This window comes from Lasioglossum baleicum, chromosome 9 (genome assembly GCF_051020765.1).
Source record: "Lasioglossum baleicum chromosome 9, iyLasBale1, whole genome shotgun sequence".
In the NCBI taxonomy this organism is placed as follows: Eukaryota; Metazoa; Arthropoda; class Insecta; order Hymenoptera; family Halictidae; genus Lasioglossum; species Lasioglossum baleicum.
Genome location: NC_134937.1, coordinates 8,716,399 through 8,740,294, shown reverse-complemented (window position 1 = coordinate 8,740,294; position 23,896 = coordinate 8,716,399). Strand labels below are relative to the sequence as shown.

The 23,896-nt window shown below is 34.7% G+C and overlaps 5 protein-coding genes across 10 annotated transcripts; 2 read left to right on the top strand and 3 right to left on the bottom strand.

Annotated features, from left to right (window-relative positions):
• Positions 1-15: 15 nt before the first annotated feature.
• On the bottom strand, positions 16-2,495 carry Scu (hydroxysteroid 17-beta dehydrogenase 10). Its single transcript, XM_076430867.1, has 3 exons — positions 2,374-2,495; positions 1,042-1,206; positions 16-761 (listed from the first exon to the last, which is right to left on the bottom strand). The coding sequence occupies exons 1-3, from the start codon at positions 2,380-2,382 to the stop codon at positions 168-170; spliced, it is 768 nt and encodes a 255-aa protein (XP_076286982.1). The 5' UTR covers positions 2,383-2,495; the 3' UTR covers positions 16-167.
• On the bottom strand, positions 2,436-11,356 carry LOC143212237 (kelch domain-containing protein 4). The gene is made up of 9 exons (XM_076430828.1): positions 10,932-11,356; positions 10,674-10,844; positions 10,352-10,587; positions 10,114-10,280; positions 9,862-10,011; positions 9,565-9,783; positions 9,124-9,486; positions 3,352-9,018; positions 2,436-2,495 (listed from the first exon to the last, which is right to left on the bottom strand). The coding sequence occupies exons 1-8, from the start codon at positions 11,043-11,045 to the stop codon at positions 8,855-8,857; spliced, it is 1,584 nt and encodes a 527-aa protein (XP_076286943.1). The 5' UTR covers positions 11,046-11,356; the 3' UTR covers positions 2,436-2,495; positions 3,352-8,854.
• On the top strand, positions 4,491-9,101 carry Valrs-m (Valyl-tRNA synthetase, mitochondrial). Of its 2 annotated transcripts, XM_076430739.1 has the most exons (16): positions 4,491-4,718; positions 4,820-5,012; positions 5,089-5,335; positions 5,414-5,642; positions 5,717-5,896; positions 5,990-6,114; positions 6,188-6,450; positions 6,529-6,757; positions 6,888-7,010; positions 7,156-7,263; positions 7,325-7,484; positions 7,597-7,865; positions 7,950-8,162; positions 8,237-8,348; positions 8,416-8,597; positions 8,674-9,101. In XM_076430739.1, exons 1-16 carry the CDS (start codon positions 4,631-4,633, stop codon positions 8,749-8,751), a joined length of 2,799 nt encoding a protein of 932 aa, XP_076286854.1. In that variant the 5' UTR covers positions 4,491-4,630; the 3' UTR covers positions 8,752-9,101. The 2 variants fall into 2 exon arrangements, with proteins under 2 accessions (XP_076286854.1, XP_076286853.1); XM_076430738.1 differs by having other exon boundaries at positions 8,416-9,101.
• Positions 11,357-11,444: 88 nt separating the features above from the next.
• Positions 11,445-18,579, top strand: Fmt (phosphatase 6 regulatory subunit 1-like protein fmt). 2 transcript variants are annotated; one of them, XM_076430735.1, is made up of 19 exons: positions 11,445-11,570; positions 11,645-11,889; positions 12,343-12,422; positions 12,501-12,652; positions 12,736-12,857; positions 12,975-13,145; positions 13,241-13,419; positions 13,492-13,605; positions 13,703-13,838; positions 13,941-14,093; positions 14,200-14,313; positions 14,394-14,458; positions 14,549-14,747; positions 14,862-14,930; positions 15,021-15,118; positions 15,285-15,363; positions 15,446-15,602; positions 15,731-16,709; positions 16,780-18,579. In XM_076430735.1, the coding sequence occupies exons 2-19, from the start codon at positions 11,830-11,832 to the stop codon at positions 16,925-16,927; spliced, it is 3,075 nt and encodes a 1,024-aa protein (XP_076286850.1). In that variant the 5' UTR covers positions 11,445-11,570; positions 11,645-11,829; the 3' UTR covers positions 16,928-18,579. The 2 variants fall into 2 exon arrangements, with proteins under 2 accessions (XP_076286850.1, XP_076286851.1); XM_076430736.1 differs by lacking the exon at positions 11,445-11,570 and having other exon boundaries at positions 11,577-11,889.
• A 1,334-nt stretch (positions 18,580-19,913) lies between these two features.
• On the bottom strand, positions 19,914-23,896 carry LOC143212215 (uncharacterized). Of its 4 annotated transcripts, none has more exons than XM_076430759.1 (4): positions 23,544-23,896; positions 22,991-23,374; positions 22,019-22,920; positions 19,914-21,931 (listed from the first exon to the last, which is right to left on the bottom strand). In XM_076430759.1, the coding sequence occupies exons 1-4, from the start codon at positions 23,682-23,684 to the stop codon at positions 21,250-21,252; spliced, it is 2,109 nt and encodes a 702-aa protein (XP_076286874.1). In that variant the 5' UTR covers positions 23,685-23,896; the 3' UTR covers positions 19,914-21,249. The 4 variants fall into 4 exon arrangements, with proteins under 4 accessions (XP_076286874.1, XP_076286875.1, XP_076286872.1 ...); XM_076430760.1 differs by having other exon boundaries at positions 19,914-22,422; positions 22,510-22,920; XM_076430757.1 differs by having other exon boundaries at positions 19,914-22,920.

Here is a 23,896-nt window from a genome sequence, read left to right as displayed (position 1 = left end):
CATGTACTAAGAAAGTTATTCGTTTTCATTTCTCTTGCATATATTTCTGTATATCTTTCTGTTGACCTGTGTTACAAGTTTTCCGTTTGAATACAATTGTAAAAAATCCCGATTCCGATCTGACGTTTAGACAGTTGCTCGATATTTGTCCGCTCGTATGAAATCCCTTAAGGCTGCATCCTGAGAGCACCGTCTAATCTGATCACTTCTCCGTTCAGAAGAGGATTCTCGACGATCTGTTGCACCAACATAGCGTACTCGTCCGGTGTACCAAGTCTCGTCGGGAATGGTATCGTTTCACTCAAAAATGCACGCACTTTGTCTGGTAATGCTTGCAGCATAGGTGTATCCATTAATCCAGGCGCTACCGTGCAAACGCGAATCCCAACCTTTGCCAAATCGCGGGCCAACGGCAAGGTCATACTGACTACCCCGCCCTTGCTAGCAGAGTATGCTGCCTGACCCATCTGTCCGTCGAACGCCGCAACGCTCGCTGTGTTGACCACCACTCCACGTTGGCCGTCCACGTTCGGCGTGTTTTCGTTCATAAGTTCTACGGCTAATCTGATCACGTTGAACGTTCCAACAGTGTTCACGGCGATAACCCTCTCAAAGTCTTCCAAACTATGCGGACGATGTTTATTGAAATTGTACACTTTGAATGCACGAGCTATTCCTGCCGCGTTCACCAGCACATCCAACTTCTGGAACTGCTTCTTCGTTAGTTGTAATGCCTCGGTCACATCCTTTTCTGACGTCACCTATAAACGAACTTCTTTTATGGAGGACGTAGCGATATGCGCTTCGCGTTCGATATTATTACATGTAGTTCGTAAATGATAGAAATATTAGCTAACGCGCATAATTGTACGACAAACGTATTCGAATAGCAAAACCTATGTTCTCGTTCTACGATTTCAGAAGTTATTCTGTTGCTCTTTCCGAAGAATGCTAAATTCTTCGAACAGATTTTCCAACTATCCGTTCTCATACATCATATATTTTTATACTAATACTAATGCTACTTTGGTGAATGCTTACATCCACAGGTGCAAATACAGCTGAATTTCCTAATTTGCTAGCTACTTCAGTTCCATTTGATGTGGGTAAATCGGCGATCACAACTTTGGCTCCTTCCCTTACGAATCTTTGTGCGGTTCCTAGTCCTAGCCCGGAAGCACCTCCAGTTACAAGGGCAACCAATCCCTGAAATACGTGTCAATTATAATATTCGTTTAAGCATTTACTTTTACCGCATAGCATTAAATATCCGTCGATAAATTTCGAATCTTTGCACAAAGACTGTTTACTTTAATGTTAAATCATATTCTGTGCATGTTACAAGACGTATACATATATTTATTTCTATATATGTATACATGTATATATATATACGTATGCAGATGTTTACTATACAGCACTTTTAAATTATCCGTATGTTATACGATGTACTTTGTTTATCTTGTTCGCTCGCGTTGTATCGTTTTGCATCCTCGAACAAATGAAAAACATAACAGCGAAGATAAAGTAAACGAAATATTCTCTGTATGATTTTTTTCTAAAGAATGTTCATTATAACTAGGAAACAACGTTTGTAAGAAAAACAAAAAAGTATTAGGTACATAAATATAATATCGATAACAAAGCTGGACCAGTCTATTAATCACTATTAATTACTGTGAAACAACTTGTACGATTGTCAATTAATCATCGTCGTATTTCATATTTCTTATTCTAAGCATTGAGATCAAGAAACAAGCTTCTTTCATGAAATGATTACCTGTACCTATTGCTTTACGTTAGATGTGGCATAATGACATAGGCAAACAGTTTATTTAATACCTTTATATATTATTTTGTTACATAATTACCACATGTGATTAATAATGGTGTAATTATAAGAGTATGATAAACATTCTTAAACATCGTCGATGTTACGGTAGACTATTTGCCAGTGTATATATTAATAAATTGTTTCGACTTAAATACAATATATCTACAAATGTATGTGTTACGTAAAATGCCCTTACACATTTTTTAAAGTCATCTTGTCATGTACAATAGATCTTATTTCATATAATAATCTAATCGAGTTGATTGATTGATATTTTTGATTACAGGGTATGAGAGCTTGCTCCGTAGGACTATGTTATAGTACATATGGTTTCGCTAATGGATAATTTCAAAGAAAAACAGTATTTTTTGTAAGAACGTAACTTTAACAACATAAGAATATACGTCTAAAGTACTGTAAGATTATAAAAAAAAAAGTCTCTCGCATACGTTACAAATAATGCGTAAGTATTACACGCATTTCACATGATACACGATAATATGCATTGCGATTTTTATTGTAGAAAATGTGAGACTTACCTTCAACATTATGAAATATTCGAAAACAATAGCACACGCACAGGAACGAAGTAGAAAAGACAGTGAAGCGTTTAACGGTTATAATGTGCCGGCTCTTGAATTCGAATGGGAGCTAATAGGTTCTGCAAAACAACAAAAGCATCGTGATAATTAACTTATCCAGGAGAACTTTGGACTTTACGGTCGTACCCCACTATGCTACCACCACCTCGTAAAATATTATCGGCGATACAGTATAAATCAGTGTCGCGTATAAGTACAGTATGCATGCACACTAAAAGGAAGAACAAGACAGCACGTGTGTCCGGTCAAGTCCGGTGTGTCTTGGTCTGCAGTCTGCTGGTCTGCACATGGCATATCCTTTCTATTTACGAAAATATATGAAAACACATGTATCTATTTATGTATATATATTTAATTTACATAGCATAGATACTTATAATACGATTAAATCTAACTTTCCTTTTAAAAAGTAAAAAGTTAATGATTTTCCTCCGCTGTAATCGATTATGGCTACACTACGAATAGCAAAAATCGGTTACCTTGAATTTTTACGAGTTATTATTGTCACCGTACTTTACTTTGATGTCGAAGTAAATACAAGATACATACATAGATAGTGTGATATCTGTGGATAATTGGATAAACACTTCGCTGTGCAGTTACGTAATTTTTCTTCCAAAGTGCATGTATATAATACATGCCTTTTTATTATTTATTTCACTTTTTCTTATGTGTACATTATAATTTTTATTCCTAAATACTGTGCACAATGCACATGTGTAATCATATATTATGTATATATCTGATTATTTGATCAAATATGTATACTATATATAATAGAATAGAGAATATTAATTGTTACTGGATTTTCAAAAAGTTTACGTGCCGATACATTGTTTATTAGATATTATATTGTAAATAGTTTGTTTACGCTTCAACGTTTATATATATATATAAATAGACGCATGTATATACAGTGTGTCCGAAAAATGTTGCACTTCCTTATTGAAAGAGATGATTTCTGCAATCATTCTATATACACCTTTGTTTTCGACGGACCAATCAAAACGCAACTATAGCGGACGGATTCCGATTCGGCCAATGCCAATGCCAATGCCACGCTCTTCTGTAGCCGCGCTCTGATTGGTCCGTGATTTTCAAGACTCGTTTCCAGGATTTCAAGGGTGCGGGAAGCGGGATGTGTTTTCTCATTCTTCGATCGTACAAAGATGGGATTTTTTAGTAGTCACAAGCGCTAGATAAAAGATTACTCTAGACCGCTATCTCCTTCAAAAGTCCTATTTTTAAATTTACAAGGCCTAATTTGCATTAAAGTATGAGTTATGCAAATTACATCTTGTAAATGTAAAAATATCAGACTTGTGAGAACGATCGCGGCCTAGATTAGCAGCGTAATTTACATTACTCGTACATGTGCACGTGTAACCTGGTGTAACTATTTCCATAAAGTTGTGATAGCTATGACGAATATACGCGCATATATTGGCATATATAATGCAAACTACGCTTCGTGAACGTAAAAATAGGGTTTTTGAATGCGATCGCGGACTAGATTGATCTTTTATCTAGCGCTTTTAACTGAAAAAGCCCATCTTGGCATTATCGAGAAATGATATGATATACAGAAAACATCTTTGCAAACGAAAAAATGAGCTCACGAATTACTCCTTTCCAGGAAGTACAATAGTTTTTGGACACCTTGTATACACATAGAACAATAATGCAAATTTATAACATGCAAGTTCAACTTATTGTAACATCTGTTTGACTTGTGAAAAATAAACGTGGTATTGAAACATTTTAGATGAAATAGTTATATCATCCTCGTTTAAAATCAACCTATTTGTTTACTGAATAATGGTAAGGTAGGGAACTAACTAATCAGATGTAAATACATGTTTAACTGTTTAACTTTCGACTTTCGTCGTTACGGCGCTGACATAAAAGAACGCAAAGTAGCTAACAGTAGCTAATGCCAGAATACACTTGGAAAAAGATATATTTTTATGAAATACAGCCACTTTATATAGATTTTGTGAAATATGGGAAAAATGTGGGATCTTTCAGGATAAACTACCAATTAGAATAATTTGTATAATCCCATAAAAGAATGAACGAAATTAATGTTTCGGCGTTGCTTGTACTATAGGTTATGTTTTTTTGAAAGTGCACGAAAGCAAACTTTTCAAGTATTTATCTATAAATATACTGTTACTCTATTTATGTATATAGAATGTATTTAATGCGATTAAACGATTGTCTACGTAATAATTCTTATTACAAGTATTGTTGTAACAGATTTTCCACTCAATCGTTATCAGGTAATAATGAATCTGAAATGATATATGTATTTTTGTTTTGAAAACAATAGCATTGATCAAAACTTTGATTTCTTCTCCTTATTAACGTTCTTATGTCTTAGATTTTCCACCAAGTTTTAATCCTCGAAACATAAAACATGATTGGCATAATACATGGGAGAAAAATAAATATTTCACCGTCACACCTAGTGAGAAAGATGCGCTGAGAATGTTATTACCTCCTCCAAATATAACTGGAACATTGCATTTAGGACACACATTGACTATTACAGTTCAGGATATACTGGCCAGATGGTATGTTCCTTATAAAATTGTTTAGTCTGCGATTAGTCTATCGAATGTAACTTAAAGCGTTCTACAATGTATCCAGGTACAGAATGAAAGGTCATCCTGTTTTATGGATACCAGGTTTAGATCATGCAGGAATAGCAACGCAAATGATGGTGGAAAAGTATCTTTGCAAAACAAAAGGTATGGCAAGATCGGAAATAGGGCGAGAAGAATTTCTTTCGATCGTGTGGGAGTGGAAAAATCAGAAGGAAACTGGGATAAAGAGTCAGTTGAAAGCTTTGGGAGCCAGTTTAGATTGGTCTAGAGAATATTTTACCATGAGCAAGGTATTTCATAAAGTTTGTCTTTATCAAATTTCTTTCAAGTTCTCAATTTTAATTAGTTTTCTATAATAAAAATTCTAGGATCACAACAATGCGGTCATAGAATCGTTTGTAAGACTAAACGATCGTAATTTAATATATAGGAAGAAAGATTTGGTCAATTGGTGTCCTACTTTGGGCAGTACAATATCCGATGTTGAAGTAGAGCATGTATTTATTACCGAGAAAACGGCTCTTGAAGTTCCGGGACACGATAAGAAGGTAACATTCGGTGTAATAGCATATATAGCTTATCCAGTTAAAGATTCAGGTAATACTTCAATTCAAACATTTTCTATTTTATTCGAAGCAATCGAAACTGAAGATGAAATTACGTTTCTTTAGAAGATGAAATAGTGGTGGCAACAACCAGACCAGAATCTCTTTTCGGCGATGTAGCAATCGCTGTACACCCGAACGACGAAAGGTACGCGAAATACATTGGCCAAACAGTTTGGAATTCCCTAAGGGAAACTTATATACCTGTCGTTGCTGATTCTTTAGTCGAGAAAGATTTCGGCACTGGTAAGTGTATCCAAATTATCAGATATCATTATCACGGTTTAAGATACCGAACACTATCCGTAATATGTATACGGTAACAAAAGTCATCTTAAGGAGCCGTAAAAGTAACGCCCGCACACGATCGGACAGACTACGCGATTGCTAAAAATCATGGATTAGACATTATCGAAGTTTTCGATGAACATGGAAAGATCACGGATGCAGGGAAACAATTCAAGGTGCAGCAATATTTACAGAAAACAACTATGTCGCAGTTGCTGGCAACTAAAACCAAAATTAAACGTGCTGTAGGGTATTCCACGATTTGTTGCGAGAGAAAAAGTTTTAAACGAACTAGCAGACAAAGGTCTCCTGAGAAGTGTTTGCGATCATAAAATGGTCGTACCGAGGTGCTTGCGATCTCAGGATATCATAGAATATGTACTAAAGGAACAGTGGTTCTTAAAATGTAAAGACATGGCTCGAAAAGCAATAGATGCTGTGAAAGAAGGTCATTTACATATTGTACCTGCTACACACGAGCAATCGTGGTACGACTGGCTCGAAAATATTAGGTAGGATGAATTCAAAATGCATGAAAATAGTTTAGAATGCCTTCTCGTAACGATACTCGATCGCAATGCTTGTCCTAGAGATTGGTGTTTATCGAGACAGCTATGGTGGGGTCATCGTATTCCAGCTTACAGCATTACGATCGGAGACAAAGTCGAATGGATAATTGCTCGCACTGAAAGTGATGCGCGAATTATTGCTCAAAACACCTATGGGTCCGGTGTGAAATTAAGTCAGGATGAGGATGTACTAGACACATGGTTTTCTTCTGCGATTCTTCCTTTTGCTGTATTAGGATGGCCAAAACAGGTATAATACACGGACTACTATACAATATGTATACAACTTATAATATACTTAACTAGAGCACCCTGTATTGTATACATGCTCTAATAGGTGTACGACATTGTCGTTAAACGTGTCGTAAATGTATTTTTAGACAACGGATTTTAAGAGCTACTATCCGTTAACATTAATGGAAACTGGACACGATATCTTATTTTTCTGGGTTGCGCGAATGGCTATGCTAGGATTGGAGTTAACCGATTGTCTACCATTCAATGTAAGACTTCTTTCCAACTGAAACTCGTATGCTGCCTCGCAAACATTTCGAGCAAATCATGATTTTAAAAATTTGATATAATAATAATAATCTAAATAATGAAGGATACTCTAAATTTTTGAGTAATAATTTACATTCTTTTTAGAAAGTACTTTTACATGGTATTTTATGCGATGCCTACGGGAAGAAAATGTCTAAAACACTTGGAAATGTTATTTCACCAGAAAATATTATTAACGGTGCTACAGTAAAAGTAAGTGTTAATGTATATGTTTGTAATTATATTAATTACTTGAAAATCTTGGAACAAATAGGATCTTAATGAACAAATGAAGGAAAGCTATAATTCAGGCATTCTTAGTAAAAAGGAATTTGAACGAATGGTATCTGGAAATAAAAAGATGTTTCCTAACGGAATAAAAGAATGCGGTGCCGATGCTCTACGTATGACATTATGCAGCCATAATGTTAAAAGTCGGTACACGTTCTATCTATGTTAATACATCTACAAGTATATGCAGATACATGTACATGTATTTTCAGAATGTTTTATCTCTCTTTTTCGATCTATTTTGTCTCTGTATAGATGAAAAAATCAATTTCGATATGATGGAGTGCGAGACAAATAAATTCTTTTGTAATAAAATTTGGCAAGCAAGCAAATATATCATACTGACGACAAGCGGAAAACAATGTCAGCAACCAGAATGTCTAACAGTTATGGACCGTTGGATTTTAAGTCAATTATCCGCAACAGTCGAGGCAGTTAACGACTCGTTTTCACAACGAGATTTTCATAAAGCTATCATATCAATAAAATCGTTCTTATACTATCGATTTTGCGATTTTTATTTGGTAAGTCCATACTAAAGAACAAAACAGATGCTTTACATATATGTATTAGAGAATAATTAACTCATTGTATTCATAACTACTTAGGAGGCTACAAAGTGGGGATTCAAAACTGAAAATTCAAATGTTATGCAAAGTCATACATACAGCTTGAGAACCTGCTTGGAAGTTTCGTTACGATTGATTTCTCCAATAACACCATTCTTTGCTGATGAATTGTATACCAGGTTGTCAAATAAATTTTCCGAATTTTTACCAGTGCCATCGTTAATGGAAGCACCATATCCAATGCCACAACAGGTAGTATCTAATTGAGCTTTAAAACAGTAAAACATTACGACATTTCGATATCATGTTTGTTATTGTTGACATAGTTCAATACCTGGAAGGATGACATTCTCGATCAAAGAATACAGAAAGTAATAGATATGATATTAGAAATAAGGAGCATCACAGCTCATGTTAGTAAAAAAATGAACCCAGAAGGTAATTTGTTGTGATTGCGACAAAAGGTACTATTTTACTGAAACATTAAGAAATATTTTATTTTTAGTCCACATTGTAGCTTGCGATCCTGAAGATTTTCATTTTTACAATGAAATTATACACTTGATTAAAGGAGGAAGCAAAATCTCGAATATTTATACATCTTTGAAAAGCAATCACGATAAAGAAGACAAGAATGGTGTATATTATTGCTCAAGTTCTCAATGTGTGTTGTTTATTACCGCGCAGGTGAAACTTTTATATTTATATGTTATGTCGTTTGTTATATGTACTACTGTATGTATTTACATACGTTTGTTTCCAGGATCCTTTGGTTTTGGAGAAAGTGAAAGAAAATATAGATAATAAGATGTCGCAACAGAAGGCCAGTTTAGAAGCTTAATTTGTTAACATTACTTGTGGTTATAAAAGAAGAAGAAAGAAAGAAAACAACATATTTCAGAAAAAGTTCATAACATTATAGTACCACAAACACAACATGTACATCAATTTTCATGAACGTCCATACGATCACTGTTACTGTTGTTTTCATCTTCATCGCTGGTATCGCTGTTTTCGTCTTCCGAGCTTGAACTGCTCGAGTCGAACCAAGTTTGCGAAGATAAATCATCCTTTATTATCGTCCTCCATTCGTCTAGCTTACGGCAATCTAGAAACATAAAATAAGAACGTTATGTAAGATAGTTTGTACACAGATGCGTATACAGATAAAAAATGAAGTATGTTATAACATATGTATGTATATTGTACATACCTAAACTGTAGAAATCGTTCAGCGTATACTGACGGTCTCCATCTTCCACCATACCCCCATACATGTATAAAACATTCTGCTTTATAGCAAGGCCTGGATTTATTCTTGGACATGGTACAAACGTATTTTCCTGGACACTGTCTTTCTTTTGCGTAGCAGATCCAGTCGGAGTTGGTCCTACTGTCATTGTAAATATCCCATCCTCTATAACCGTAGATTGATTAGGAATAGGCTCAGGCGATGATTTTTCAATGTCATCATCGCTATCTTCTTCATTTTCGCCATTACTTTCTTCTCCCGCGTCTTCTTTAACTTTTCTTCTGCGACGTCGTGCGGTCGCGTCTTTCTTACCAGTTACCATTACTGAAAGTAACTACAAAACTATTAGTCAAAGCGTCGTAACAGTAGGCAAACGATTGTGTCGTAATCGATTACCCTTACCCGTGTGCCATTGTAGTTTGTCCAAGTCTAAAGCTACCAGGTCATTATAAAATGTTCCATGAAGTTCTTCCTCGTTATCTTCTTCGTCGAAAACTCCACCAAACATATAAGCTAAATTTGGTTGCACTAGAATAGCCGATGCACTACAACGAGGCGATGGTTTGGCTCCAGTCTGTTTTACAGACACCCATTTCCACTTTAAGCCTGTTTGATCGTTCTCTAAATTCAAAAATCAACTTATTCATAAGATTTTCAATCTGATTTACGTGTAGGACACTACTTTATGAAATAGCTTACTTTCGGGAGTCATCAGAAACATATCGTTATGAACATGTCCTTTATCAACATCTTTCTTTTCTTTTTCCTTACTGTAACCACCATATACGAGAATCTTATTTTCAGGTGTTGGCAGCACTATACAGCCAGATCTTGGAAACGGTGGATTACCTAAAATTTGATAATTTCATTATCATAGAATGTTAATGAATAATAAATATAATAATGAAGAATAGTTTCTAACTTCTCATATGTTATCCGTTATATTATTACCAGATAATTCAATCTTTTGCCAAGTATATGTTTCGAGGTGAAATACGTGCACATCATTAAAGTATTTATAGTCTCTTAAATTATCGTGAAATCCCCCAAAAACTATCAATTGTCTTTTTACATGGGCCATTCTGTGACCGCTTCTAGCCGATGGACCTCCAGGAGCCCTATTCAAATTTAATTAAATTGATAATGAAATAATGATTTTACTTAAATATATTACAAAGTATGAACGTACTGAATTTTTTCCCATTTCTTATCTCCAATCCGATAAACCCACAAGTCTTTATAGTGATAAAATTGTGATTCCGATGGACTGGAAAATTCACCACCGAATATCCATAGTTCTCCCTTACTCGTCTGCGTTGCTACCATTTGGTGGCCACAGCGTGGAGGGGGACCTCCGGGTGCTTTTACTACGATCCATTCATTTTTGTTTATGTTATATGTAAACATGTCACCATAAACAAGCGTCTAAGTAGAAATGTTAAATTATAAATAAGTATTATAACTTAGGCTGCGATTGTACGAAAATATGCAGAAGATATTTCTTGAAATACCGTTCGTCCATCATGAAATTCTCCTCCGAACATAATAAGCTCATCTTTAAAAGGATGCGCTGTTAAACTAAAATTGACACGTCGGGACGGCGGTTCCACCGTCTTCTCAACGACACGTTGTCTTCGGGCTTCTTCCTTTTCAATTTGGGCAATCACACTTTCAATGTCATCCTAAAACGAAAGAAATCAATTACATTTATGAATGTTATTACATATTTAGGTCTTTCGCGACTGATTGTTTTCACACGTTCAACTAACCTCACCGAGTGCGGCTAATTCCTTTTTCTGTTTCGAGTTCAATTTCTTTTCGGTTTTCAATGCAGTTTTCTCGCTGCCGCTTATTTTCTTTTTATTCTTGTCTTTCTTACCCATATTAATTACTAATTAAGTTCTTTTCAATCGAGAATAACCTTTCAAATTTTAGTAACCCACATGAGGATCACGGCCACATGCACTTTCACTGTATAGTATGGTATATGTATAGGTAAGTAAAATTGAATATTCCACAGTCATAAAGAACAAAGAAATACATATATCTACAACTTTATCAAACAAGAAATAAAAACAGAACCATTATACGTTCCCCTTTTTTCTCTTTTCTTCAACGTATATTTTTTTTCTTTTTCATTGCATAAACTTGATTTGTATTCTGCAGATTCTTTAGGTTCGAATTTTGAAAAAGAAATTTTTCAAATACTTGTCCAATATGGAAGTATATTTGATTTATATATATAGGTAAGCGATGATACATTTAAATTTATCGAATCGTAGATTCGAGTGTTCGATCTATCAAGCGTTCGACCGATCGAAAGTTGATTCGTCGATTGCAGTGTATCGCTTCTGCAGCAAACGTCAAAGTTAAAACAATCCTCGAGAGTTCTGCTTTTGGGAGAAAAGGTGACATTTTAAAATCAGTTTCATTTTCAAGGGAAAAGAAGCATATTTTATTTGTTGTATTTTGGCTGTTGCAGCAATTGTCACTGCAATTGTAGACAGCGTCATCGTTCTAATACGTGTCCATGCGATGTTAGTTGGCTCTCCTTCTCGCGAAGTATTACGTTATTTTTTTAGTGGCCACTACTTCAATGTTGTGATCAGTTTCGCGTCCGATTAATCGTACTGTAGTCGAAGCAAAGACGAAACAAACGACCGCATCATGTTTTGGGCTAAGAATTACGTGACATCGCCTAATATGGAGGCACTCCTTGATAAGGAGGTAAGTAAATTTATTTTCCGTCTATACAGAAAGAGAGAGAGAGAACGAGAGAGAGAGAGAGGGAGAATTATAATTCTGCTGGTTGCTGGTTTGCAAATGTTAACAACCAATCAAAAATTCATTCTAAGATATACCCTTTGCATTATTGCCTTTATCTTTGCTGATAATATCGTTACACAAGATTACAGTTATGCTTTTGCATTATTTTATATAGTCAATTCCCCTTACCTTTCCCCAACATCATTTCCCTGGGTCTTTGTAAACATAATTAAAAACAACGATTAAGAACACAATCGAACGTACATAGATGACACAACGATAGACGTTGTTGGAAGATTTTCCATTATACTATTGTACGTTTCATGGAATTTGTAAAATATCAGTTTCTATGACTCCCAGACATTTCATCGACATTCAACGAAATTGAAAATGTAATCGTAATTACGATTTTAGGATGTTACTTTATATGAAGTGATGGATGAAGACGATATATTGATAGAATGTAAAAGCCAAAATAAAAAACTTGTGGAATAGTAAGTAAAAAGGAAAATAAAATTCATCAACTGCCAACTGCTGTTTTCAAATCGACTCTACGATATTATTATTTCCAGTCTAACTAGATCAGATGTAATGGAACAATTGATAACACTTACAACCAAGGAACCATCGACAGATATAGAGGAACGTTCCCGCTACAAATATCCAAGTTTAGCTTGCGAATTACTAACTTGCGATATACCAACTTTAAATGAGAAATTAGCAGGTGAGTATTCAAGTAAAGCAAAGATGGAAAAGATAGAAAAGAGATTACAGTACAGACAATATATGTATGTGTATATATTTCAGGCAACGAAGCACTTTTGGCAAAACTGTACTCGTTTATCGACACGGACCAGCCATTAAATCCTTTGTTAGCATCATTTTTTAGTAAAACTATCGCAGTACTGATCGCCCGTAAAACAGATCAGGTGATTAAAAATTAATCTGCAGTTTCTTTACGTAGAGTTCAAGTTAATTATAGAATTAACATTACATTTGTTTGTAACACACACATACAAATTCTACAATTTAATCTTTTTTACCAGAACTGGTACTCGTATCAGTTCACTTGTTTACAGGTTTTAGAATTTTTGATAAATCGCGAAACATGCGTCAATCTGCTTTTGCAACATTTAGAAACTTCCGCAATTATGGACCTGGTACTAAAATTGGTTACTCAGGTGGAAGGCAACGACATACGGCAATATGTATTAAATGTGAGCAATGATATTTTACATTATTTTTCATTAGAGCTGGCTCTGTTACATTGTTTTATACAAAAACTGATGTATATATATGTTTGCTTTGACAGTGGTTAGATAGTCAACACTTAGTGCAAAGGTTGGTCAAACTATTGTCTCCTAATTCTGAATCGAGTAAGCATGCAAACGCTGCACAATTACTTTGCGATATGATAAGCGTTACGAGAGAAAATCAACATACATCTACAAAAAATACCGATCCAGATCCTATCTTAAATACTCTTGAATCGTAAGTAGATTAAATCAAAAGGAAATAAGACAAAGTTTCTTCGTTTAAAGGATGTCGTTTTCTGTTTTGTAGGTCGGATACGGTGAGTCTACTGTTAGAAACTATCTTAACCGGAGAGCACTTGGAAAGTAGCATTGTCGGAGGAATCCAAGTACTTCTCACGCTTTTAGACAAAAAAAGTAACAAGTAAGCATGCAGCTGCTGTTCTTCATATATGTATACATATCCATTGTGCTACGAAGAATCGAATACACTAAAACCAAGAATGTTTCTTCTGTATCAGTGCATTAAACGAAGGAGATGTCCATGGTAATGGTATTGGGGATGAGGCCACAGATAAGGAACAACGTGTAAAAATTTCGAATGCGAATCTGCCTTACTTGGAGCAACTTCACAAAGTTTTATTAGATCCACCTTATGTAAGTGTACAAGTAAACGGTATAGATATAGGTATATACATATAGGTATCCTATACGTAATAGATAATATTTTTTAAAAATATATATCTTCTACTGTTGCAGAAGCCTCCTGTTAAAACAACTGTAGGAGTGTTAGAATGTCCATTAGGTAATACTCGTATACATGTTGCAAAGTTGTTCGCTGCGCTATTGACGGTAGAAAATGTAAAAATTTATGAGACCTTGATAGAACTAGGAACATTCCAAACGTTACTGGTGAGATAATACTTAACTACTACTACTACTACTACTGATTGTAGAACATAATGAAATATCGTAACGGTTCAAGTTACACTATATACAAACTCCTGTTTTCTTCAAGGATTTATTTTTTAAATATACATGGAACAATTTCCTACACACTCAAGTACAATCGTGCCTGGCTTTAGCTATTAATTGTGATTTTAAGGATGCAAATGACATTATTTATGCTAATGTAAGTATTCTAATTAGTGGCAAAACTACAGAATGAAAGAGAAAGACACATTATGAAATCAATGACAAACGAACTTTCAGATATTTATCGAATGCAGATTAATAGATCAAATTTTAGACGCATGGGACAAGAATAATAATAAACAGTATGTTGAACAGTAATATAATAATGTTTATCTTATTTTACGGGACTACGAAGATGTTTTTGATCAATAATATTGTTACCTATATTTTAGATATTCGGAGAATGGCGTTAGAGAGGGATATATGGGCCATTTAATAAATATTGCAAATAATATCGTTAACCAACGTAAGAAGAGCGTAAACTTAGATAAATTTCTGAAGGCTAATTTATCACGTAAGTGTCTTAACAAATGGAAAAACCTTGTGAATACGGATTTAGCAAAAGTTAACGAGACTCATCAAACACTTCTGGTAGGTTACAATTTTTCACAAATCAATTTATCTACTCTTCGATTCTTACAAGGCTATGCTTACACAGTGTTGTCTTCATTATCATATTAATTGAATGAAATGCAACATTTTTAGAGTGGCAATGCTCAATTATCCTGCGAAAATCCAGATGGGTACAGTTCTTATCCTCAAGAAGTCGAGCAAGTTAGTACCCTATTCGTACTATTAAGTAAGTAAGTCAATCCGAAACTGTTTATTTTATTCTATAACACAATTATTCTATAACACAAATAGCTTTACAACAACTATGTGGGCCAACATATGACACCGCAGTTTATCGAAAACTTTGGCTTTAAGAATAGCGAATTTAATTGTAGCGATTACAAATTTCAGTAAGTACTTTACATTATAACTTGGCGTGTATATAATTACTTTGAACTCGTACTGTAAATACATAGTTTAAAGAACTCTGGGTACAGTACAAGATTGTAAGGTATTATCACCGTGTCATCCAAACACTTGTGTTCTTACAAAAAAAAATGAAACATATTATTATAGAGACAAGGTTGACCAATTAACAACGTTGGCCTTTACTGTCAGCGAAGATTACGAAGACAAAGAAGACATGTTCAATAAGGTACAGAGTGCTATACCATATGTAGAGAAATATCAATTTTCAATATCTTCAGTTCGTTAACCGAATGAATAATTATTTATAGATATGTGAGGAGAAACAAAAAATTGGTTTAGAAGACTGTAGCGCGGGAGCAGAATGGGGCGACGAAGGCGAGCTTACTTTTCAAACTGTTGTAGAGAAAGTTTGGACAGGGAAACAGCATTGTAACGATTCAAATTCGTTTGACGAAGATGACGAAGGTTTGTGGTGTTCTTCGAAATCGTTTATTTTTCTTAAAAGAGTTCTTTCGTAAAGCTTTTTATAAATATTTCAACTTTTCGTATTTGAGAGAAATATTTTCTCACAGCTGTTAATATCATTATGTTAGCTTGGGATTCAACTGAACCGTTATCTACCGGTAATACACTTCCTGAAGTGAACCCATGGGATAGTGCACCTTCAGACGCAGTAGCTGATTCTACTGGTTGGGCAAATTTTGATACCAAATTAGGCGATGAATTTCAAGGAGAAGAAGAAGAGGAAGAAGACGACGAAGACGAGGAAGAAGAAGAAGAGGGAGAAGATGATGAAGATGAAGTAGAAGAAGAGGAACGACAGCGACAGCCTTTAACAACGGGTTCGAGTAAAGAAGAAACTGTAGCAGAAACTTTAGCTGCACCGGTGGTAGAAGTTGTTGAGACTGGTCAAGTGAAAGTTGAAAATACTGCTGATAGTACTATTTCAAACACAAAATCGAATGCGAATCAAACAAGTATCGAGGAGAATTCGTATTCTGTTGTTTCTGCTGTTGCTTCTGCTCCTTCTCCTGCTCCAGTTCTTGCTCCTTCTCCTCCTCCAGCTCTTGCTCCTCCTGCTCCAGTTCTTGCTTCTTCTCCTCCTACAGCTGTTGCTCCTTCTCCTTCTCCTGCTCCAGCTGTTGCTCCTTCTCCTGCTCCAGCTGTTGCTCCTTCTTCTGCTCCAGCTCCTTCTCCTGCTCCAGCTGTTGCTCCTTCTCCTGCTCCAGCTGCTGCTCCTTCTTCTGCTCCAGCTCTTACTCCTTCTCCTTCTCCAGCTGTTGCTCCTTCTCCCGCTCCTCCTTCTGCTCCAGCTCTTGCTCCTTCTCCTGTTCCTGCTCCAACTCTTGCTCCTGCCCTTACTCCAGCTTCTGATTCTGCGCCTGATCTCGCAACTGCTCCTGTTCCTGCCCCTATTCCAGCTTCTGTCCCTGATCCTGCCCCAGTTCCTGCTTCTGTTCCTGCCCCAATTCCAGATTCTGTTCCTGTTCTTGCTCCTGCTGCTACCGCCGCTGCTGCTGCTGCTGATAGGAATGCAAATTCAAGTGAAATCCCTGAAATTTCAGATAGCAGGTAATTCATACAGATATATTTGTAGTATTGTCTACTAATTATAAAAGCATACAATATTTGTATATTTCAGAGAAACCTTAAATGAAGAAACCCTAACGAACACGGAACTCGCACCTATTACGGTACAGAGTGAGAAAGCCTCGAACGATAACAAAACTGCATGTAGTTTAAACAACGCGGCGTCGGAAGCGTTGTCGCCACCGAAAGATGCCAAATGAAACGCTATTTCTTAAGTACGGCATTGCAATAGAACAAAGAAAATCATATCAGTATAAATTTGTACGAATGATCAGAGTATATATTACGTCCCTATATTTTCATTAGATCACATTGATTGTGCTTGATTGCGTTGGCGCCCGGGGAACTATAACTTACAGCAGGGTATAAATGCGGATTGAAAAGTGAAAACAAAAAAAACTCAACAACGCTCAACTATGTTTAGTGTATTACTTGATGTATATGCGTACGTTCTCAGATCGCCAACGTTTCGATTGTAGATACATCTACGTGAAATACAATTTTCCAAACATTCTCGGTGAATATATTGTTACTGTAAAGGTTTATCGAAATCTCTTTTATTTAAGTATGTCTAAATAATATTGAAAAGTCTACTGGCTACGCGAATATTTGCTCTTTTTTCCCCCTCTTTTTCTCTGTTAGGCTTTTGGTATTTTGCATAATGTGACGAACAAAGTACAATTTGTACAGAGACCGAGTCGATAGACACTGAGATTGATCGAACTTTTGCTTGATCACTTAATACCTGGTTTCACAGAAGTATTACATACCGTTATACATATACATATATATTGTAATGTTTTAAATGATATCGATACGAGGCTCTTTAAAGAAAAATCACCGTAAATAATGATATCTCACAAAGAACTGGTGCTTTTGCTTCTTCGTTCGATAAGGCAAAGGTACTTATATGTGCAGTGCCTATATTGTTTCATTAAAAAGTATGCTCGTGCAACGATACGATACATAACACGAAAGGAAAATCATGTATTTTTATTACGTTGATGATAATATTCAGCCAATGTATACACACGTAATGTAATCGAAGTATTTCGGTGAACTTGTCTTTATTTGCATTCCAGTATGAAAATTGTGTAAGAATAGATAACATATATATTATAATGGTCTTTCAAAATGATCTTCCAAAAAGATATAGTATTAAATTGAGCAGGGTTCCAAACTTAATGTGGTGTATGCTTTGGTTAATAATGTGTATATTAGTTTCTTTTTTTTGTAAAGGAGAGGTTCATCAATTAAATTCCCTAATTGTTCGAAGTATTTCGTTTGTTTTAAGAATTTTTGCTATAACAATGTGTTTATAGTACCGTACATAAAGTATTGTACATAAGTAATAAACAAGCAGTGTTCAAAATTCCCAAAATATTATATTATTACTATTAATATTTTTATTCAATGCTTAATATTTAACACTTCTCACATTATAGAAGTATTACGTAGTGTTGCTGTACACTCAAATCCATGGGATCAGCACGATACTTAATTTTGTTTCTCTTTTTCTTCTTTTTGTTCCTATATATACATATATCATATATGTTTCTCACAACACGTATTTTCGAAGTATAGTATTGAATGAAATGTAATTGATCGAGAAATGTATACTTCAAACTATATAGTTACTTAACCGTCATTTAAATTAAAGCAAACGTTTGATCACGATTTATACCATTCAATTTGTGATATTCCCGAAATAATAATTTTAGACATCTACTATTTCATGAGATGTTTGTCGTGTTCAAATACATAACATTTGAGCATAAACAGAATGTTATAATTCATAGATTAGGTAATTAAACATGATACTGTTTATTCAATAAAAATGGATTTGAAGTAACATCAGTTGTTATTATTTTTTTTTTCTGTTTTATTATCATCTATTATAGGAACGATATGAAAATTGAGAATTTTCGATAATCGCAGTGTTATCGATAAATTTTCAAAGGGTTACTGAATTTCGGTGCATGTATCTTTTTCAATATATATTTAATATACTGTTAAGTTAAATAAAATTTTACAGTACATGTCAATGAAGTATACATATGGGAAAATTTAAATAAAAAATATATTATTATTTTGTAATTGATTATACTATAATTAAATATAGGATTGATTTAGTAATATATACAATTATAAAGGATTAAAATGAAAAGTATAAATTCTGGAAATTAATTATATCTGAGCATTGGTTTTAATATAATTCCGCTACAAAGTTGTACATAGCAGGGGGCTACTAAAAAGTATGACATTTGCATTAGCTTCAAATATAAATCTTTAAAATAATTGTCTTTCATGGATTTCATGATTAGGCACGAAGTACACAAGTAATAAAAGCACTGTATCTTTGGATTCAATATTTACTTTACAAGACTTCAATATTCGAGTATCGGCATTCTCGTGCTTCGCAGAAAATACCATTTCCTTAGGAACAGCGCACTAACAGTTTTTTGTCTTACTCACTGGACCATGTTATATACAATTTCATTACTATAAATCTATGTACTTCCAACGTACACCTAACACTAGGTGATATAGAAACACAGTCTTAAATTCATTACTTCTGCTTCAGTATATATGTACAAGACTTTATGATGAAATAAAGTCTGACCGGTAATTAAAATAAATTTTTTGTACTATGGAAAGTTCTCTTACACCTTAAGATGTTTATCTCTGCAGAAACAAAATTTTTGTTACTGTGTATCCAATAACAAGTGTTTGCAATATATTCGACCAAAAATGTTGTATTTATTTCAGTGTACAATACACATCATTGTGCACTGTAATCGTACAACATAAAATTGTGCTATCTATATCTGTTACTGATACGTATTTACTATGTGTTGTGGAATATATTGAAGACGGTGTACATAAATTAAATAATTCAATAGACAACATATATTTTTAGAACATTAGAACACTATGAAACCTTTGAACTGTTCTTATTGTGCTGAAATAGAAAAATTAATAAGTGTATACATATAGACAATAATTTCATACGTTTTGTATGGGAACTATTTGTTGTCTGAAGATATAGTTGCCCCCTGTTCTCTTAATCGTGTTACATGAAAAAGTTTCGTAAAATTAAATTATAAATTAATTAAACATATGATCTAAATACAATTGATTCAATTGTGTGGCCCAATACATAGAAATTCTCTTAATTTTCCACGATTTTGGTCAATATATACTATAAATGTAAGGAATTTTAGACAATCATGGTATCGCATACACTTATTTCAAACCTCATTGTATGGCACACTCTCACTTGTCAGAAAATGACTCATTGTACAGATCATAAAGTACTATGCATAATACAGTCAGTCCCATAAGTATTCGTACGCCCTTTAATACAGAATAACTTTTTTACAATTGTAATTCGGTCCGATTTGAAAAAAGTTATACTGTTTTAAAGAGCGTATACGAATACTTATGGTACTGACTGCATATATAAATATATATATCATATAGTATATATATTATGTAATATGTATTATTATTATATATATATACATTTATGTATATATGTATAGTATGCGCACTTAACCCAAGTCTTAAATATAGTGGAGTTAATCAGGCTAGGCCATGCCTGATTAATATTTTATGTTTGTAACTCTATTCAGTATTATTCGTCCAATTTACACATTACATAAATTTCTTTGGTCTTAGATGTTGTTTTGTATTCTATGTTTATAAATCATATAGCCTAAAATACTTTGTAAAGTGGTCATAGATTGTTACAATCACCAGTTGAAAAAGAAATTCGTTTGTTAATGTTTAACAATTCTGTGGATAAGTATAAAGATATTGCACCAAAGCAAAATAAAATATAGTACTTTAGTACACCAATTTTAATAGTTTGCTATAAATAAATCTGATTGTTAATTTCTTTTGACAATATTAATAAAAATATATAACAAATATTGTGATTAAACTTAAATAAAAATGTACAAGAAATCCTAGTTGCTCTCAATATATTATTCTAATCCTATCAATTAAAGAAAATTAATTGTATACAATATTTTTATATATAATATTCTAATTATATATTAGTTTAATAATATTTTTTATATCCGAAGTTAATGGAGCTTGAAACACAAATGTACTCAGGTATTGAAACAACCTTATGACTATCTACATACATTGAAATTTTGCAGCGCACACCTACTTTAAATGTTGAATAGTAGTGTGCATTTATAGAAAACATAGCATGCATTCCGTACATGTAATACTTCATTGGCAAAATATATATACAATATATTTCATTTTAAGCTTCTAATCTACTGAAGATGCTACCTTGTGACCAAATAAATCACGAACTGTGAAAACAACAGTATATCCAAATTCATTTCATTGATTATTAAAGTACAAAAAATTCATTTTCAAGTAAAAGCTTATTTGATTAAGAAAATATGTTGGCGCGTCGTAAAATTTCTCTTGCTTATACGACGACGATCTTATGGCTGTTACCATTCGGCAAGAGAACATAATAGACACGCTTCCCCTTATCTCATTGAAATTCTTGCATATTACTATGGTAAGGATGATCAAAAGACCCATTCGGTTCTTCATTTTTTTCTATAACACTTTGAATCTCAACCGTCGATCCATTGTCAGGCTGTCCATTATTATCATTTAAAGTTTCAGTATTAGCAACATCATTACTTACTAGATTGATATTATCTGTAGTATTAGCTTGCTGTGTTTGTTGTTGTTGGCCATTTACAGAGTTTTGACCAGAATTATTACTATTTTTTGATCTATGCCTAAGTTTGTGAGTTGTAAGGTATTGTTTTACAGAGAATGCCTTATGACAAAGGTCACACTTATATGGTAAAGGATCCTGACAGTCTGTATCATCTCCGGTAGTCGATGCATGAGTTGTTAAGTGCATTAAATAATAATGCTTAACCACAAATGATTTGCCACAAGTTTCACAGATATATGGACCTGATACACCATGCGTTTTACGATGTTTATGCAGGTTGTCCTTCCGAGAGAAGCTTTTACCACACACTTCGCACTCGTGCATTTTTTCACCCGTATGAGATACAGAGTGTCTAACTAAATGCTCTTTGCGACTAAATGCCTTCGCACATGTGGTACACACAAACGGACGTTCACCGGTATGCAACTTTCGATGTTGATAGAGATGCTCTCTCCGTTTGAATGGCTTGCCACACACATCACAACTAAAAGAATTATTATTAGTTTGTAAAGGGTCCTCTTTAGTTCCACTTTCAGTGGCATCGGTTAAAAGGGTTTGAAGTAAACTAGACCTTGCATTATATGATGAACCAGAACAACTGTGACTGTTTTGTTGACTCGTAGAAGAGAAAGTTTTGCCACAATCTTTGCAAGGATTATCTCTAGTTTGAGTTATAACTTGGGGATTCACAGTGATCAACGACGTAGGTTCGGGACCCGATTTGATTCTTAGAAATTCTGAAATTTGTCCAATTGAAGAATGAGATATTGAATCGTCTCCCTTGAACTCTTTCGAATCTTCCCGAACAGTTTGCGTAACCAATGGAGCATCCTTAAATCCTAAATTTAAAAATACTTCAGGCGCAGAATGTACAGTGGTGAATGTTTGCACATTCTGTGCTCCATTTTCATCCTTCTCGACCTCGGATTGCACTTTCTGAATAATTGGCTGATTTTGCTTAGCGTCAGGTTCTGTCTTTAGAATTATATTATTATTTTGATGTACAACTTGCCCTTGGGGTTCCTGTTTTATTGAAAATTCTTGCGTTGCACTGATCTGTACCTGCTCCTTCTCAATTTGTTGGAGTTGCCTATGCTGTTTCTCGAACTCCCTCTGTTGTCTTTGTAATTGGTGAATCTGTTGCGTTATCTGCGACTGATTTTGTTGCTGCTGCTGCTGTTGTTGTTGTTGACCCACCTGTGTTTGATTTTGTTGCTGAGGGATAGAAGCGGATTGATTCAATTGTTGAGAGATTTGCCTTTGCGGTTGTATTTGTTGATTTATTTGACCATGATTTTGTATTTGACTTTGAACTTGTTGCTGAATTTGCGAATTCGGGCTATGTTGTTCTGTAATTTGATTTTGAGTTTCATTTGATTGAGGCGATAATTGCTGCGAAGTCTGTTGTTGATAGCTATAATGCGTCTCTGCCGTTGCTTCCACAACAGCAGCTGCCATGCCTCCTGGCTGCATCTGAAATTTATAATTATCTTTAGGTATACACACTAAAATCCGACGAATCTTACAATGTTAATCTACGAACCTGCATAGCACACTTGTACTGTTGTACTCTCGCTTGAACTCCGCTGATTATTTGAATATTAGAGGCATTTATGTTGTTAACAACAACAGGCTGTTGGTGCTGTATTTGTTGTTCATTACTAACTATCTGAGTTGCCGTGGTAGGCGGTACTTTTTCTATTGACTTTAACATTTCACTCTCCGGTGTTGTAGGTCTATCCTTCTCTGTACTCTTTACGTAAACCTTACCTTCTTTCATAAAGTCTTCGGAAAATCGTAACGAAGTGAAGTACGATTCTAACATACTCTCGGCGCTCACAACAGTCTCTCTGAACTCAATAATATACTCCAACTTCTTAATACATTCATGACAAACGACTTTTGGCAAAGAGTCCTCTTCCAATACCTAAAAATATTAAGGCAATTTCTTCTTTACCTTACAGAGCCGAGCAATCGGTCGAATAATGAAAACTATAACAACGAATTAATTTATGACATTGTAAACGTTCAGAAAAAACCAGTGTCTCTCCTCAGAAATTTGGAACAGGAAGAATCATCTCGCCAGAAATGCTCACCTGTATAGGTAAACATGCTTGGATCTTCGACTGAAGTTGCCGTCTACGGCCTTCCTCCCGAAAAATGTTCATTTTATTACCCTCGCTGCTCGTACACAATCTACACAGTTCGTAATAGTTCACCCTTCGGTATCCAGACATTGTTTTCCCGCGGAAAACTCAATTGCGCGACCTTTAGAAAAATCGCGAGTAACCTTACTGCCGTAGGAACACAACCGTAACAGCGATCACTGTTGCCCTATCATCATTGACGATTCTGTTTTCCATGTAAAACAAGATGCCGCTGGATATCGCATCTCCGAGACTACGTGAGTTGCACCCGTGGCCATTTGCAATGTGTGATTCTAGCGACA

Coding starts and splice junctions, on each gene's coding strand:
- LOC143212237 (XM_076430828.1), bottom strand. CDS start 11,045: ATGGGTAAGAAAGACAAGAATAAAAAGAAAATAAGCGGCAGCGAGAAA. Junction 10,845..10,931: donor AATTAGCCGCACTCGGTGAG/GTTAGTTGAACG, acceptor CTTTCGTTTTAG/GATGACATTGAAAGTGTGAT. Junction 9,487..9,564: donor CAAACTACAATGGCACACGG/GTAAGGGTAATC, acceptor AGTTACTTTCAG/TAATGGTAACTGGTAAGAAA.
- Fmt (XM_076430735.1), top strand. CDS start 11,830: ATGTTTTGGGCTAAGAATTACGTGACATCGCCTAATATGGAGGCACTC. Junction 13,606..13,702: donor TTAGACAAAAAAAGTAACAA/GTAAGCATGCAG, acceptor CTTCTGTATCAG/TGCATTAAACGAAGGAGATG. Junction 14,094..14,199: donor GAACATTCCAAACGTTACTG/GTGAGATAATAC, acceptor GTTTTCTTCAAG/GATTTATTTTTTAAATATAC.
- Scu (XM_076430867.1), bottom strand. Junction 762..1,041: donor CTGTATTTGCACCTGTGGAT/GTAAGCATTCAC, acceptor GTTCGTTTATAG/GTGACGTCAGAAAAGGATGT.
- LOC143212215 (XM_076430757.1), bottom strand. CDS start 23,684: ATGTCTGGATACCGAAGGGTGAACTATTACGAACTGTGTAGATTGTGT. Junction 23,375..23,543: donor AAGCATGTTTACCTATACAG/GTGAGCATTTCT, acceptor TAATATTTTTAG/GTATTGGAAGAGGACTCTTT. Junction 22,921..22,990: donor AGTACAAGTGTGCTATGCAG/GTTCGTAGATTA, acceptor TATAAATTTCAG/ATGCAGCCAGGAGGCATGGC.
- Valrs-m (XM_076430738.1), top strand. CDS start 4,631: ATGTATTTAATGCGATTAAACGATTGTCTACGTAATAATTCTTATTAC. Junction 8,163..8,236: donor CATATCCAATGCCACAACAG/GTAGTATCTAAT, acceptor TTGTTGACATAG/TTCAATACCTGGAAGGATGA. Junction 8,349..8,415: donor TAAAAAAATGAACCCAGAAG/GTAATTTGTTGT, acceptor TTTTATTTTTAG/TCCACATTGTAGCTTGCGAT.